The sequence below is a fragment of the Callospermophilus lateralis genome, unplaced genomic scaffold (assembly GCF_048772815.1).
Source record: "Callospermophilus lateralis isolate mCalLat2 unplaced genomic scaffold, mCalLat2.hap1 Scaffold_43, whole genome shotgun sequence".
NCBI lineage: Eukaryota > Metazoa > Chordata > Mammalia > Rodentia > Sciuridae > Callospermophilus > Callospermophilus lateralis.
Genome location: NW_027514380.1, coordinates 7,827,526 through 7,843,155, shown reverse-complemented (window position 1 = coordinate 7,843,155; position 15,630 = coordinate 7,827,526). Strand labels below are relative to the sequence as shown.

The following is a 15,630-nucleotide window of genomic DNA, read 5'->3' as shown; positions in this document are numbered from 1 at the left end:
ACAGCTGCATAACATTACATTGCATTAAGTAATTATAGCCATGTGTAGCCATGGACCTGAATGTATCATTTTAGGGTTTGTTGTTGTTGTTGTTGTTTGTGTGTTTGTTTTTGGTTAAAGAAACTATGTAGGAGTTCTGAAGTTCTGAGAAATAATGCCTATTATTAATGCCTAGAGGTGCCTCTTTCACAAAAAATCAGTTTTTTAAAAATTCAGCAATTATTCAGAGCTAATATGCAGTCATTGTTCTAGACTTGGAGTGTATAATGATTGATTTTTATTAAAAATCCCCTCCTTTATGGAACTTTCTAGTAATTTGTTCTGAATGATACTTAATAACATGAGAATAAAATAATGTTTTGGTAATTTTATGTACTTAGATGTGATTCGTTCTGAACACTGAATCATTCCACTTTTTCTGTATCCTATACCATTTTTCAGTTGGGATTATTTAGTAATAGCTATATACTTTTTGTTGGCTTGTATTTTCAAGCAACAGTTTACAAATTTTCATAAGTAAAATGCTGGTTTCCTTAGAATTGCAGGTAAAGAAAGGAGAAAGGAAAGGAAATAATTGAAAAATTTTCTCAAAAAACCCCAAGACCTGGAGGAAATTTTAAATGATCCTTCTAATGTATCTCTTCATTATACAGTTGAAGAAACTGAATTCTCCTGATGTTAAGTGGCTTGTCCACTGTCACATAGCTAGTACTATATGACAGCTCAGCACTATATTATATGTGGTCCATATTGTTTTGAAATTCAAGAAATATTTGGGTTGTCTGTATACCCAGGCCATGAAGTACACAAAATTAAGATGATTCCTTAAGCTACAGAATCTGTTTTCTTTTTAAACATGAAGGTGATCAAATTGAATGAGATTATAGGCTATAAATAGGTTTGGTTGCTCAATGATTTAAAGTCTTATGGTCTTTTCCATTCTTGATTTCCTTAGTTTTATTTAGCACTATTTTTTTCTTACAGGTTTTTTTTTTTTTTTTGAACGGGGGGTGTGTCTTGCTGATTCTGAGGCTGACCCCAAACTCCTACATTCAGGAGGTCCTTCTGCCTCATCCTCTCAAATAGCTGGGACTACAGGCATTCTACTAGGCCTGGTTTGTACCTTTTTGTTATTTTGGAAAATATGATTCAGAGCATCCTAAAATGTTGCTTTTATCTTTGCTCTCATTTCCCCTTCTTCAGCTGGTTTTTAGGTTAGTCGTTATAATCTTTTTGTTTCCATGGTTAGGCCACCAAAGTTTTTCTGTGATAGTTTATATAGCTTCTTGTTTATCATCCATAAAGAAATATTAAAAAGGCTTAATGACATCCCTGCAAGGAACAAATAGTCACCATAATTAGAATTATTTGGGATTTCTTCTATTTTCTACAGGAAAAACATAAAAATCACTTTTTATAGTTATTTTTAAATACTATAGAGATTACCAGATTACATATTTTTGTAACATTCTCTTTGTGGTATGTGCATTCTCACATTTGTTTTTCCTGTCATCAAAAAACACTTGTCAGTTTGGCAATTTCATTTGTTCATGCTTTAAAATTAATGTTCTAGGATTGTGAAATACAATGAAAAAGGACCTAAGAATACATAGAAAGCAAATTAGTATAATGAAAGGTTGGATTTGGAGTCAGATACTCTAGTTCTGTTTTGTTTTGCCACTGATTATAATATTGATCAGGTAACATTGATTTTTTAAAATATTTTTTATTTCTACATAATACATTTATTTTGTTTATTTACTTTTATGTGGTGCTGAGGGCCTCGCATGTGCTAGGTGAGCCCTCTACCGCTGAACCACAACCCCAGCCCCTAACAAATTGATTTTTATATATCAGCTTCTACATTTTTGTCTCAGTAAGATATTTTCTGACCTCTCCCTACAGTCCCACAAATATAATTTCCATTGTATGCTGTCTTTAATGCATATACTTTCTCTTCAAAGCACTTTTTATAACTTGGATGTACGTATTTCTTTATTTGTTTAATATTATCTTTCTTACTGGATTACAATTCATGAGAGTTCATATGTGTTATTTATCACTACATGCCCTGTCATAGCTCATGATAGGCAGTCAATAAGTATTTGTTAAATAACTGAACTATATACTTACAACCTGACATAAATCCAATTTTTTATGCTTTCCAGGCATAAAACTACAACACATCTCTTTCGGAAGTCCTTTTTAAAGAAAATCAGGACAGTACAGTTTCCTATAACACAATACACCTCTTCTCTCTCTTCTCGCTGTCCATATATGTATATATGAACGATTTCCAGGCTTAAGAAATTGTGCTCTAACCCTTATTTCTCACTCCATTTAATAATAGAGTTTGGTATTATACTCTGAAGTTCTACCTTTGGGGCCATGTGTTTCATTTATGTCTAGCACAGTGCCTGGCATGTAGTAAATAGTCAATGTACACACAAAAACCTAAACAGACTTCAATTAGTCATTTATTTTTGAAGGAACATTATAAAAACTTGGCATGTTTTTATATATAACATTTTGAAAATGTATTGTTTTATTGAGAATGATCATTTATAAAATTATAAATATTGAGTTTAAGGAACTCAATATATTTATATTCAGTTGTTTATTCATATTCTGGTCAAGATAAGACATTTACTTGTGATCTGGTCTACTTTTGAAAGACAAATATGTGAACATAATATCTTTCCAGTAAATCTTGCAACTATTTCTGTGACTACATATGTTAACACTTTTATAATTGGCTTCCAAATGACAAACACAGATGGCTGTAGTCTGAATTTTCAGCATGTTTTAGAATAAATGTTTTCTCAGTAATTTAAAGTGCATCATTTCAGTATCAGATGGTTATCTAATTGATTCAGATTTTTTTGCTTATCTGCTAGCTTGCCATTTTTCAAATTTAAAATAAAACTAAATAGTTATAAATAATTGAATACATGATACAATCTTATTCCTCTCACATTTTTATAAAACAGTAGTCTTACCAGAAAGCTATTATGGATATTATTTTTTATGAGAAACTTTTTGTTCTGTTTTGGTTTTCTTGGTGGAGGAGGGAGGTTATAGTGAGAAGGATTTTTTTTTATGTTCTTATTCATTTATTAGCCATTTTTGTAGTTGGTCTATTTAATAGTTACAGTAATTCCAATCATATATTTCCTCTTTTTAAGGAACAAAGAAATTCACTTAGTCTCATTCTTTTATCTTTCACCTCTTAAGAGTGATTCAAGTAATTTGAAAATTGTTCATTTTAATTTTGAAACCATCGAACATTTTAATAAAGTAGAATTAGGTATGCCTTTTATATGATCTTGCTTAGTGTGGTGACTTTTCAATAAAAGATAAATTATCCTTTTAAAAAATTCAACATAGGGGCTGGGGATGTGGCTCAAGTGGTAGCGCGCTCGCCTGGCATGTATGCGGCCCGGGTTCAATCCTCAACACCACATACAAACAAAGATGTTGTGTCTGCTGATAACTAAAAAATAAATATTAAAATTCTCTCTCTCCATATCTATCTATCTCTCTCTCTCTCTCTCTCTCTTTTTGCCGCAGTCCGGCTGCAGCAAACTAGCCGGGGGATGACGAACAACTTGTGTACGTTGATACAGCAGGAATGGGAGCCGTTTATTGTAGGACAGGAGCAGTATTTATACATTCCACACAGCTTATCTAATTAACATAAACTAGATACAGCAGTCAACCAATCAGGAATCTCCACATTTAATGGCTCACTGGCGTTATTTCACAAACCACTCCCTCTGGCAAAATGCCAGGCACCCATCCAGACTCGTTTACAGACTCTAACATCTTTTTAAAAAAATAGATAAAAAGTTCAACATATATTTATTTAATATTGCTCTAGGCTTTTAATATATAGAAGTAGGGAGGAAAAAAAATCCTTGCCCTCATGGGGTTTACCTTCTGGTTAGTTTTTCTGAAAAAATAATATGACTCATATAATGAGTAGTATAGGCCTAGAACAGTATCTTTAATTATGTTGTAGAAGTGATTCATTCTAAATACTATAATGGAACTATTTCTACTTTTTATTCCATATCTGTGTGCTTCTTTTTTGCATTTAGTAACAGATATTAGTATTTTGGAGGGTTTTTTTTTTTGTTATTTTGTTGTTGTTGTTGTTGTTTAAATCAAACTTTCCATTCTTTATTTATCTATCTTTCATTTTGTACTGATGGTTGAACCTGGGCCCTCTGTGCTTGCTAGGCAAGCACTCTACCACTGAGCCACATCCCCAGATCTAAGTCATTCTTTCTATAATGCAAAGTTAATAATTTTTTCCTTTGTTATATATTTGATATTTGAATAAATATTAGATATAAATTATTGATATAATCTAACACTTGGAATTTTAAGCAAAATCTTCATCTTTGCCTTGATAAATTTTGCTGACTAAATATATTCTGATGCAGAAACATGATATTTCAAGAAGTTTCTGAAATTGAGTATAAATATTATAAATGTTATTATTAGTATTTATTTTTTGGCATTGCATTCTCTCAAAGGGATGTTTTTAAATAATGCTCCTGGATTTCTGATTCTATTTATAGATAAAGTATTTGCCAATATTCTAGTTAGTTTATTTTTAAGAATGATCTGCTATGCTCCAAGTAGTTCAAGTACATTTCAGCAGCTTAATAATGTGAAAATAGAGGCAACTGGTCTTGCACCTGTTCCTCAACACACTGGGTAGTTACTAAATAACTGGGAAAAATGTTAAATGTCATATATTTTTATTCTTTGTAAGTATAATCATGAGCTATTTCTGACTTATGAATTAAATATCTTTATTAAGGGAATAGAACTTGTTTATATGCTTTTCTTCATCTACAGCAGATAATTTAAGTATAAAATGTTATTTATAAATAATGTATTTGCCACATATTTTGATAGTAACATTAGCAAGATTGCTTTAATACTTTAGATAATAAGAAATTTATTTGCTGTCTTTGTAATTGGTCTGGTTAAGAGTTATGGTAATTCTAGGCATATATTTCCTCTTTCTAAAGCAGAAAGGAACTTACATGAGGTCTTTTTTCTCCTCTTAAGAGTGTTCAGGAGCTCAAATTAAATTTAAGTCTTTGTCAGTAGTTGCTTTATATAAAAATCAGAATACTTACTGTATTTAAAAAAATACAGTAATAGCTTAGCAATATATCCTTTGCCTAGCACATACAAAGCTGTGGGTTTGATCCTCAGTACTACATAAAAATAAATAAAATAAAGGTATTGTGTCCATCAAAAAAAATTCGTAAGAATAAATAAATAAAATGTAAGTGAGCAATAGGAAAAATACCTGTAATCTGAACTCCAAATGTAAACAAAAGTTGTTAAGGTTGTAGTTTTCCAGAATTTACCTATGCCTATGAATATAATGATGTTTAAATTCATACTGGATATAATCATTGAAAGCTATGAGCCTGAGACTTGCCTTATCTTTTAAAAAATGAAGTGTAATTTTCCTTTCATCAAAAGAAATAGATATGCTACAATACTACTTTATACCTGCTATTATATCACAAAGTCTTTAATAGCAATTGCTTGCATTGGCATTTTTAATATAAGTTCACCATAATTAGTTCTAGTGTTACCTGGTATATAATGTGTACTTCTGATTTTAGGTGGTAAGAAAATATTTTAGGTCTTAAAAAACTTTGGATAGTATAGTAAGAAAGTTTTTACCTTTTTCAGTTTTCTTTCTGCTTATGATAATGAAAATCTGTTTGATGCTTGTCTCTCTTTAACAGTCTTTTATTTTGTCCATTTTTTTCATAGCCTTCAGCAACCTCTTACTAAAATTTCAATAATAGATTTATCATTTCTTTTATTTTCAATTTATCTCTTAAAAGAAATAACAAGTGATATTAACTTTCAATTTATGACAGAGATTACATCTCCTTTTAAAATAAATTTAAAGAAAATACACTGTTTAAAATATGTTAAGAAAATGATAACATGTCGGCGACTAGGATTTGGTACAAATTCTGATGATGACAGACAAATGATAAAGGGTAGAAAACACTGCTGTTTAAAATTTTAAGTTACTTGTAAGGTTTTTCCCACTATAAATATGGTTGCATTGAGCATTTGTATAGCTAATAGGCTAATTATCTTTTTTGTATAAAAGATAATTATAAACAATATCTTTTGTATAAAGTAGTAGACCAGAACAAGTGTGTTTGGAGCTCCTTGTTTTTGTGTGTATTTTCATATAATCTTAAATCCAGAGATTATACTGTGAATGAGAGTCCCTCTATTCCCCTATTCTAGTTATAGAATAGTTTTTCCCCTAACTCAGCTAATTTCCTCTTCTTTAGACTTGACATGTTCATTTCGTACCCCTCAATATTTAATAAGTTCATTCACAAGTACCTAGTTTTACAACCTTTACAACCCGAATATTCAATCCAATAGTTATTCTGAAACTGTGAAGTCATCTATATTATTATCATCGTTTTAATTTGGTGATAGTTTGATCTTTTAAATAAAGTGATCCCAAAGAAAAATTATCATTGATATTAATGATACTTTTTTCCTGTAGCTTGCCCAGTTTCGACAAAGAAGAGCTCGATTGGATGGACAAAACCCTCATAAGAAGCCAAAAAAGAAGAAAACCTCAAGCAGTAAAAATGATGTTCATGGCTTGAATATTGATCAATCAAAGAGTGAGGAGATGTTCACAAATAGTTCTCAGGGTGTTGGATCAGCCGTGATGCCTGAATCCACAATAATGAGAACTCTAAACAATGAAGAAATGCTTAAGCATGAGGAGGTCTTTTCTATTGATGTAAGTATTCATCCAGATTTTAGAACATTCTACCTCTAACTAGAAAGTAGTGGCAGTGAAAAGTCATTAACATCCACCTGAGGGAAGCTTGACAAAGTCATTGACTTTTTAGCATCAAGAACTGATGATTCTTATAAAGAACTTGAACTTTTCTGATGGCATGTTAAGGATTTACTTTTATTTAAAAGAGTTACATGAATTAGAGGAATGGTGTCTTTGATGCTTTTGGCTTACAGATGACATCTACTATATATGTAAAAGTTCTTGGTACTTTTGTATTTATAACAATGCCTTGTTATAAACTTTACATGCATTATTATAAGTCATTATAATTCATAATGAAATGAAATTTTTAAAGATTTGGATAATTTTTACTAGTTTTTTAATAGTATTTTTTTGAATTTTCTATCGTTACTAACAGCAACGTCTTAGTAAAGCAGGATTTTTTTTTTTTTTTTGGTAAAGTATGATATTTAGCAGGGGAAAAATGTCATAATTGTAATCATGTTTTACTTTTGTTGTAGCCGGAAAGTGAGATTTCAACCACAGCAGAAGATTATACTTCGGAGGTAAGACTAACATATCCCAATTAAAAATGTCATAGATAAAATTGATATTTTTTTGAAATTATTGATTTTTTGTACTTTATTTCTTATAAATTTATATGCTTCTGTATATATTTAATATAATTTAAGGTAACATAATATAATATAAATGGATTGAAAAACTGAAAATAATATTTTACTGCTGTATCTTTTTCCAGTGGTTAGCTAAAGTCTTAACTGTTTGAATTGCTTAATTCTTAATTATATAGCAGCCCTATCTTGGTTTTTAGGAAAGTGAGTCTGCATTTCTAGGATCCATGACCATTTTAAGATAGCCATTTAACACAGTAAAAATTTTATAATTAGTATGATTTTTATAGTAATGCTTTTTACAAATGTTTGAATACTAGTGTGTGTATATATATGTATGTGTGTATATATATGTATGTGTGTATATATATATATATATATATACACACACATATATACACATTTATATATATAAATGTTTATTGGAATTAATGTTGCTGTAGTGTTGTGCGTGTGCATGGGCATTGAACTCAGGGCCTTGTACTTGCTAGGAAAGCACTTTGTCACCAAGCTACATTCCCAGCCCTTTTTCAGTTTTATTTTAAGATAGATTCTCACTAAGTTGCCCAGGCTATCTTTGAACTTGTGATCCTCCTGTCTCAGCTTCCTGAGAAGATAGGATTAACGGTGTGCATCACCATGCCTGACAATGATGATTTTTATTTTAGGTGATAAACTATACAATAGGCATTGGTCTCTTAAGAAATACCTGCCTTCTTTATATGTTTGCAATAAGTATCACTTTGTTATCTTATTCTTTTTAGATATGATTGTCATTTCTTTGCTCCCAAGTTTAGAGTACATGGAAAATTATTCTTTACTCTGAATGTTTAAGCAACTTAGTATATTTCATAAGTCTGAATTTATTGTAGGCTTCTAATAGAAAAACTATGTCCTTTTTTTAAGAGAGAGAGAGAGAGAGAGAGAGAGAGAGAGAGAATGAGAATGAATATGAATCTTTTTTGTAGATGGACACAACACGATGCCTTTATTTTATTATTATTTTTTAATGTGGTGCTGAGAATCAAACCCAGGTCCTGCCCATGCTAGGCAAGCACTCTACCGCTGAGCCACAATCCCAGCTCAAAAAACTATGTTCTTAAATTAACATATTAGTTTTTATTTTTGTTGTTTGAGTGTGGGTGTGTGTTTGTTACTGGGGATTGAACCCAGGGTCGCTCTACCACTGAGCTACATTCCCAGCTGTTTTTATTTGAAACTTACTTGCTAAGTTGCTCAGGCTAGCCTTGTACTTGCAAACCAGAATTATCTCAACTTTTTCCATGGTGTGGTTCTCTGAGGACCTGCCTCTGAACATCTCCCAAGAAAATGCTTCAGCAGAGAAAAATCTTGAAAGTCATTCACAAAGACATTGTTAAAATTTGCCTTGAGCTTTTTTCTGAGCTGGCACAAAATAAAGAAAACTACAGGGAAAAAAATTTCAGAGGCATTCTCTTAAACTCTCTAAAACCTAGAAGCTCTGAGGACTCCCAATAACTACTGATGCCTTTCTGAGCTGCTTGACTATCATACCTCCCAGTCTGGAGGTGAGATCACTTTTCTGTCAAAAATGTCTGTTGCCTGAAGGAGACTCAGGTCTCATCACTGATGAGAGCAAAGATCAGATAGCAACTCTGCTTTTGTGGAGTGGAGAAACAGGGCTTTCAGTTTGTATATTGATGAGTATTATATGCTGTAGCTTGGGGAATTTGGTGGGAAGGCCTGCAACTAACTAAAGATGAGGATGAGAAGAATGAAATGGAGGAGAGTGAGGTGAAGTTTGAGAACTCTTCTGCAAACTTATGAAAAAAATCTTAGATAAGAAGTTGAGAATCTTAGTTATGAAGGTTGTGACAGTCCTCCAGTAGGCTGTCTTCAACCTGCTGCATTGTGACTAGCACTCAGGGCTAAACAGCGAACTCAGAGCAGATCATAACAGTCCAGGCACTTCAAGACAACTCTACAATGGGCAACATGATGGCCAGAAAGTACTTGGAGATAGATCCTAACCAACTCATTGTGGGGCAATATAAATATGTTTAAACTGAATTAGAGGAGAACTAACAATGGGCAACATGATGGCCAGAAAGTACTTGGAGATAGATCCTAACCAACTCATTGTGGGGCATTATAAATATGTTTAAACTGAATTAGAGGAGAACTAACTGAATATTTGCTATAGAGGTATTAGATATAACTATTATACTGAATAAATAATTTATGTAATACTGATAACATGGTATTTGACATGATCTTTGATGATATTTACAAATATTCATTTTATTACACTGTTACTTCAAAATAGAAATTTTAGTGTGTACTGAAATTAGAATGTGTCATTTCTGAGTCATGAAAAACTAATTGAAATTTAGAAGTATTATAATTTGAAAATTATCACAAGTGACTTTATATCTAGAAGTAGTATTCTACATTCTTGTGGTTTTTCACCAATTACAATAATGTGTTAACAAAACTTGTTTTTTTGCCTTCCCTTTAGCTTTATTTCTCAGAGATTATTCTTAGAATAAAAGTAGAGGAATCAAACTGATTTTTTAAAAGTCTCTTAGTTAGGACCCTCTCCCCCTTTTATTTGGCAGTTGTGGGTATTGGGCCTTGCACATGCTAGACAGATGCTCTACAACTGGGCTACATCTTCAGTCCTAGGATTTTTACTTTTTAATGTGTCATGGCTCATACAGACTTAATCCTAACTCTAGACATTCTGACTAGTCTGTCCTACATATTTCAATGTTAACAATTTCATTCTCCTGGGTTCTATTAATATAGAATTGTGAAGGCTTAAGATATGGGCAGGAATGTGGGCAGGAATGAAGTTGGTTTTTGTATTCTTAGTGGTAAAAAGGCAATTAAATGATTAATTGATAAGAAATTAATTTCCCACTCCTTAAACCCTATATACATATTCTATCATCCTCCTTTCTCTTACTACAAAATATCTGTTCTACAGACAAGTGGTGATATGTTAAAGAAAGCCCCCACATCTGTCTGGATATGCATGACTAGCAATAGTACTATCCCCAGAGGAAAGTTTTTAGGGGAGTGTTCTTTACCTCTTTATTTCCCTTGGCTTGCTTATTAGCCTTTAATAAAATTTATACCAGTAAATGGTTTTATTTGAAAATAAATAAGGCTTAATTTTAAAAATATATTTAGCTAATTTTAAGGAAGCATTTTGTAAAAGAAGATCTAGTAACTTGAAGCTTTTAGTTTTCTTTCTGAAGACTAAATAGGAACTGCACTTAGAACTTCAGTTAACTTAAATGAAAGTGTCTTTTGCATTGTAAGAACTTAGATGTTTGAGGAATGATTGGCATTTGATATGCCTCTTAGATACTTCAGTTAAATATAATTACCATATTTGTTTTGCTATTAAGGCATTTTCCCTAGATGTAAAAGATACACAGTTAGTAGAAATATTATTGTTAGGTAAATAAAATTTGGTCTATCATAATATATCAGGAAATTGTTTTTATACAGGTAAATGATTGCTGTAATGTGGTGAAAACAGGAAAGCCTACCAATTTATTAATGGTACAGTATATAAAACTACTCATGATACTAATATTTTTTATTATTTAAAACCATTTGACTTACTAACCAAGCTTTCTCCTGTATGTAATTCTTTCTGTATGTGATTTCTAAAAGTTACTAGATCTTCTTTACTGCTTAACAAAACAAAGTTACCTCATTTTTATTATAACATGGAATTGCAACAAAATTTGCAGATATGCTGTTTAGGGGTAATGTCACATTAATAGCAAACCAGATTACCATAGAAGTGAACTTCAAAGTGAAGAGTGATGTTTTAAAGTGGATTTTGCTATGGAATTCAATATTTGAATTCCTCTCTCAGGAATGTTGCTAGTACTGAATTATTAAAAATATTGGATTAATTTAGGAAGAAGAATTTGGTGTCATTGATTCTTATTCTGAACAAGGCGCACACTATAGTGAGACTCACCTAGAGTTGATAGAAAACGATTTAGTTGGAAAACCTGTAAGAATTCCACTGATGTGTTTTGAATCTCATATTTTTTAAAAAGTTGCTTGTAACAATGATAACCAGTTTTATGTAAAATATAAGCCTAGAATGTAATTATTTTCACTGATTTCCTTTAGTTACAAGAATTTGAAGCAGCAGTTAAACAATGAGATAGTATTATCACACAGCTCACCGCCAATTTACAACAGGCAAGAAGGGAAAGGGACGAAACGGTGACAAAATTTTTAGAGTTGACGGAGCAAAGTCAAAAATTGCAGATTCAATTCCAACAAGTAAGTATTACAAGTAGAACAAGACTTACTCGATTTTTATAATGAATTTTTAAATTTTTTCACTTTCTAGAACAAATATGTTATAAAGCCATTTGTTTATTCGTACTGGAAAAACTAGTGAATAAGTGTTATGTTAATCAAGAATTTAATTTATACTTCTTGGGTAGTTTCTTGCTGTTGTTTTCTTTGTACTTCTTCCCTGTCTCTATTTAAAAATTCTACAAAGTCTTATCAGGTGTATTTTTGCAGAAATTTAACCTGCAGTTACACCCTACTTTTTCCAACCCTGGTATGGTTTTATGTTAATTAGGTTCTCAATTATAACTAGACTGACAACTGGATATATTCCATTTATCTTTAGTTGGAACTATAATCTAATTGCGTTAAACAAAAGGGAGGAATTTAAGGTAAGAATACAGGCTTGTTTATAGAACTTAAGGGCAGAAATACAATCAGAACTCTGAGAGAAATTGGAACTAGAGTTTGAAAAGTCATCAAGAATCCAGGAAGAACTTTCAGTCCGCATTTTTCTCTGCCTGTCTGCCTGTCTTATTTCTCCTACCTTCTCAGCTTTATAATGTGAAAGGTAAATTCTTAGGTCATGTGCACTTTGGGTAATGAGCCAATCAGCATGTTGACAGCATGGAAACTTGTTGACTGAGATAGTAAGCCGATGAAGTGAGCATAGTTTCCAGAGAACCCCTGTGGGCTGAGGGTACAATAAAGTGTCACTTCAAAATTTAATATTTTGAGATTTCTTTCTATTTTCAAGTTACAGGCTAGTGAAACTCTACGAAACAGCACTCGCAGTAACACAGCTGCAGATTTACTGCAAGCCAAACAACAGATTCTCACTCATCAACAACAGCTTGAAGAACAAGACCATCTATTAGAAGATTATCAAAAAAAGAAAGAAGACTTCAAAATGCAAATTAATTTCTTACAGGAGAAAATTAAAGTATATGAAATGGTATGTGTGTCTTAAGGAAGTCAACCTACTTGTAGCAGCTTTGTAATTAACGTTAAAGTTTTTAATGGAGGTGTTTATCTTTTTTTATGCATATGCACCCAAAATTTCATAATTGAGACAAACTCTTTGAGTATATAAAATAATATATTTCAAAAACATTGAGAATTTCGTAGTAATAGTTTTAAAGATGATACTACTCATTACTCTGCTCCTTAAAAGTGATCTGCCTATGTTAAACTAAAGTCTCAGGAGAATCTATTTTTATGACTAGGATTTTTATCCTTTTTCCTCCAACTAAATGTATTTCTTCTTATTTTAGCCATGATTATAAAATTCTGAAAAAGAAAATTTGTAAATTTAAACTAGAAAAAATTGTGGTTGATTCTTTTTATTCACTTGAGTTATATTCCAGTTTGGGGGAATTATTTAGTCAATAAGTGCTCCTGGTAGGAAATGTATCACATGGATTGTAATCTTTAATCTTAAAAGCAATTCATGCTAGTAGATTCCATTTTTTTGTTTGTTTCTTTGAGAAGTTGAAGTTCAGATGTGATTTGCCTGAAGCTTCCCCATTAACAGGTGCCAGAGTTGAAATTCTGAGCTCCTTGCACTACACTGCACTCTGATCCTTGCCATCTCTGTCCTCTTTTTTGCTCTGTGAGAGCTGAAACAAGGCAGTGTGATCACCGTGTTTGAATGTAGCTGAACATCATTTTACAGTAACTCAAATTTCTTTCCATCACTCTGTGTGTGTCTTCAAATGTCTATGAAAGCACCATTGGTATGGATTTGTGGGTTTCAAATAAATTTGAGCAAGTAGGCAAATACAGAATCTGGGAACAATGAAGATGGAGAATACATATAATACAGCATATTTTATAAACCAGAAGATTCTACAGGAAGTTGAGAAATTACCAAGACAAGAATATTGTTTGGATAACAAAAGCCTTAACTAGCACTTATTAAGTACTTACTCTATAACAGGCAGTATTCAAAGCCTCTTACACATATTAATGCATTGAATCATCACTATAACCCCATGAGATAAGGGTACCTTTATCATTTACAAATGATGGTACCAAGACAATGCAAGATGAAGGAAATAATCCAGGTGCAGAAGTGATGTATTGATAGAGCCATATTTCAAAGCTCAGTTATCTGACTCCAGAGACTCCTCTTTGAAAAATAGGAAATGTACAAATTAAAATTATGAGAAGGGCATGCTTTTCAATTAAGGTAATTTAAAGATTATGCAAGTGTTTACAGAATACCTATTCTGTAGTAACCCTTGCAAAAGATATATGACGGACCTTAAGATGTCCCCTTTCTTCACTGAACCCATGGAGAGGTGCGGCATGTACACAAGTTACCACAAAATAAAAAGTAAGTGCAGGTAACAAGTGTTATGAATGTTTTGACGAGGTCTGAATTATGAGGAAAAGATTCAGGGTAGACATCAGCAGGGAAGTAATATTTGAGATAGATCTATAAATTGGAATAATGTGTTATTTATATTTTGTTTACCCATAAATTGGTATAATATATGGAACAGCTATTCAATACCTATTTGGTAATCAAGAGAATTGTTTATGAATTCATGACAAATAGAGATAGGCAGGATATTCTTTGTGGGGTATGGAGTGGGCATAAAGACCCAGGCTGAAATGTTGAAAATGTATAGGGAGCAAAAAGTAATTTACTTAGAAAGCAATAGGCTTTGGAATTGTCTTTCTGGAGGGTAAGAGTAGAAAGACAATCGAGGCCTAAGTTGAAAGTGCCTGGATCTAGGATTTTATTATTTCTTATTGTCACTAGGCAGTATAATTTCAGATAATCTAAAATTTATGTAATTCATTTTAGTAATGAAAATAAACTGTTTACTTGAATGTTAGCAATAATACTTTTATTGTTCTTATTATTATATTTTAATTTCTCAGTTTTCAAAAAATTTAATCCCTTTGAGAAGTAGTTCTGTCAGAGCACCTGAAGTAACTATATTGATAGTCAAAGGCTCATTATCCTAATCCTCCAAACCTCCTGTGTTATAGTAGTCACAAACAGGAAGTATATTATTCCCCACTCTTTCAGGTGTAGTTCTAAAACTAGAGGTTTCCTTGACTGAAGGGCTCTCAGTTTTGTAACATAGAACAAGTGATTTAAAACCATGTAATTTGAAAAAAGCTAAACAAAGAAAACTGTGAATTTGTGGTGTTTAATAGTTGAATGAAGAATTATGGTTATCATATTAGGTGTTGGACAGTGTTGAATTAAGTTATTTTCTTTTATGAGGAGTGTTCCTTTCATCTTATAGAAAATCAGGAAATAAAATTATAACAGATTTTTATATCAATGTTAACATTTTTCAAAACTAGTTATTAACAGTTTAGCTAAAATTGACCATCATGAACTGATTTTACTTTTTTAAAAATTTTTTTAGTTGTAGATGAACAAGATATCTTTATGTATTCATTTATTTTTATGTGGTGCTGAGAATTGAACCCAGTGCCTCATGTGTGTGAGGCAAACACTCTACCTCTGAGACCCAGCCCCAGTCCTGATTTTACATTTTATATAGGTTCCAAATGATTTATAAATTTCTTTCTAGTATATGAATATATTTGTATAAAGCTCAGTAAAAATAAAATACCTTAATTATTTTATTTTAACCTCAAACACGTTCTGGGAGGTAGAGGAAATTTATCTTTATTGTACAGATAGAAATACCAGGATTAATAGATTACACTAATTTACTAATGTTGCATTCTAGTGTAGAAATTAAGAAGGCTCAGCACTTGGTAATAACATATGATGTAATTGGAAAAGGAATATGTGACACTCAGACAACAGCTCATAGTCTCACTCAAGAGGCTGCACAAGATAACCTTGGTTTATGTAGTGCAAAATTT

General features: G+C 31.7%; 1 protein-coding gene across 1 annotated transcript in view; it reads left to right on the top strand.

Moving 5' to 3' along the window:
• Positions 1-15,630, top strand: part of LOC143388993 (A-kinase anchor protein 9-like) — a 72,765-nt gene that overhangs the window by 13,392 nt on the left and 43,743 nt on the right. Inside the window, 6 exon segments of the mRNA XM_076842369.2 lie at positions 6,578-6,823; positions 7,348-7,392; positions 10,957-11,010; positions 11,378-11,551; positions 11,599-11,754; positions 12,527-12,724. Coding sequence (XP_076698484.1) covers positions 6,578-6,823; positions 7,348-7,392; positions 10,957-11,010; positions 11,378-11,551; positions 11,599-11,754; positions 12,527-12,724 — 873 coding nt within the window.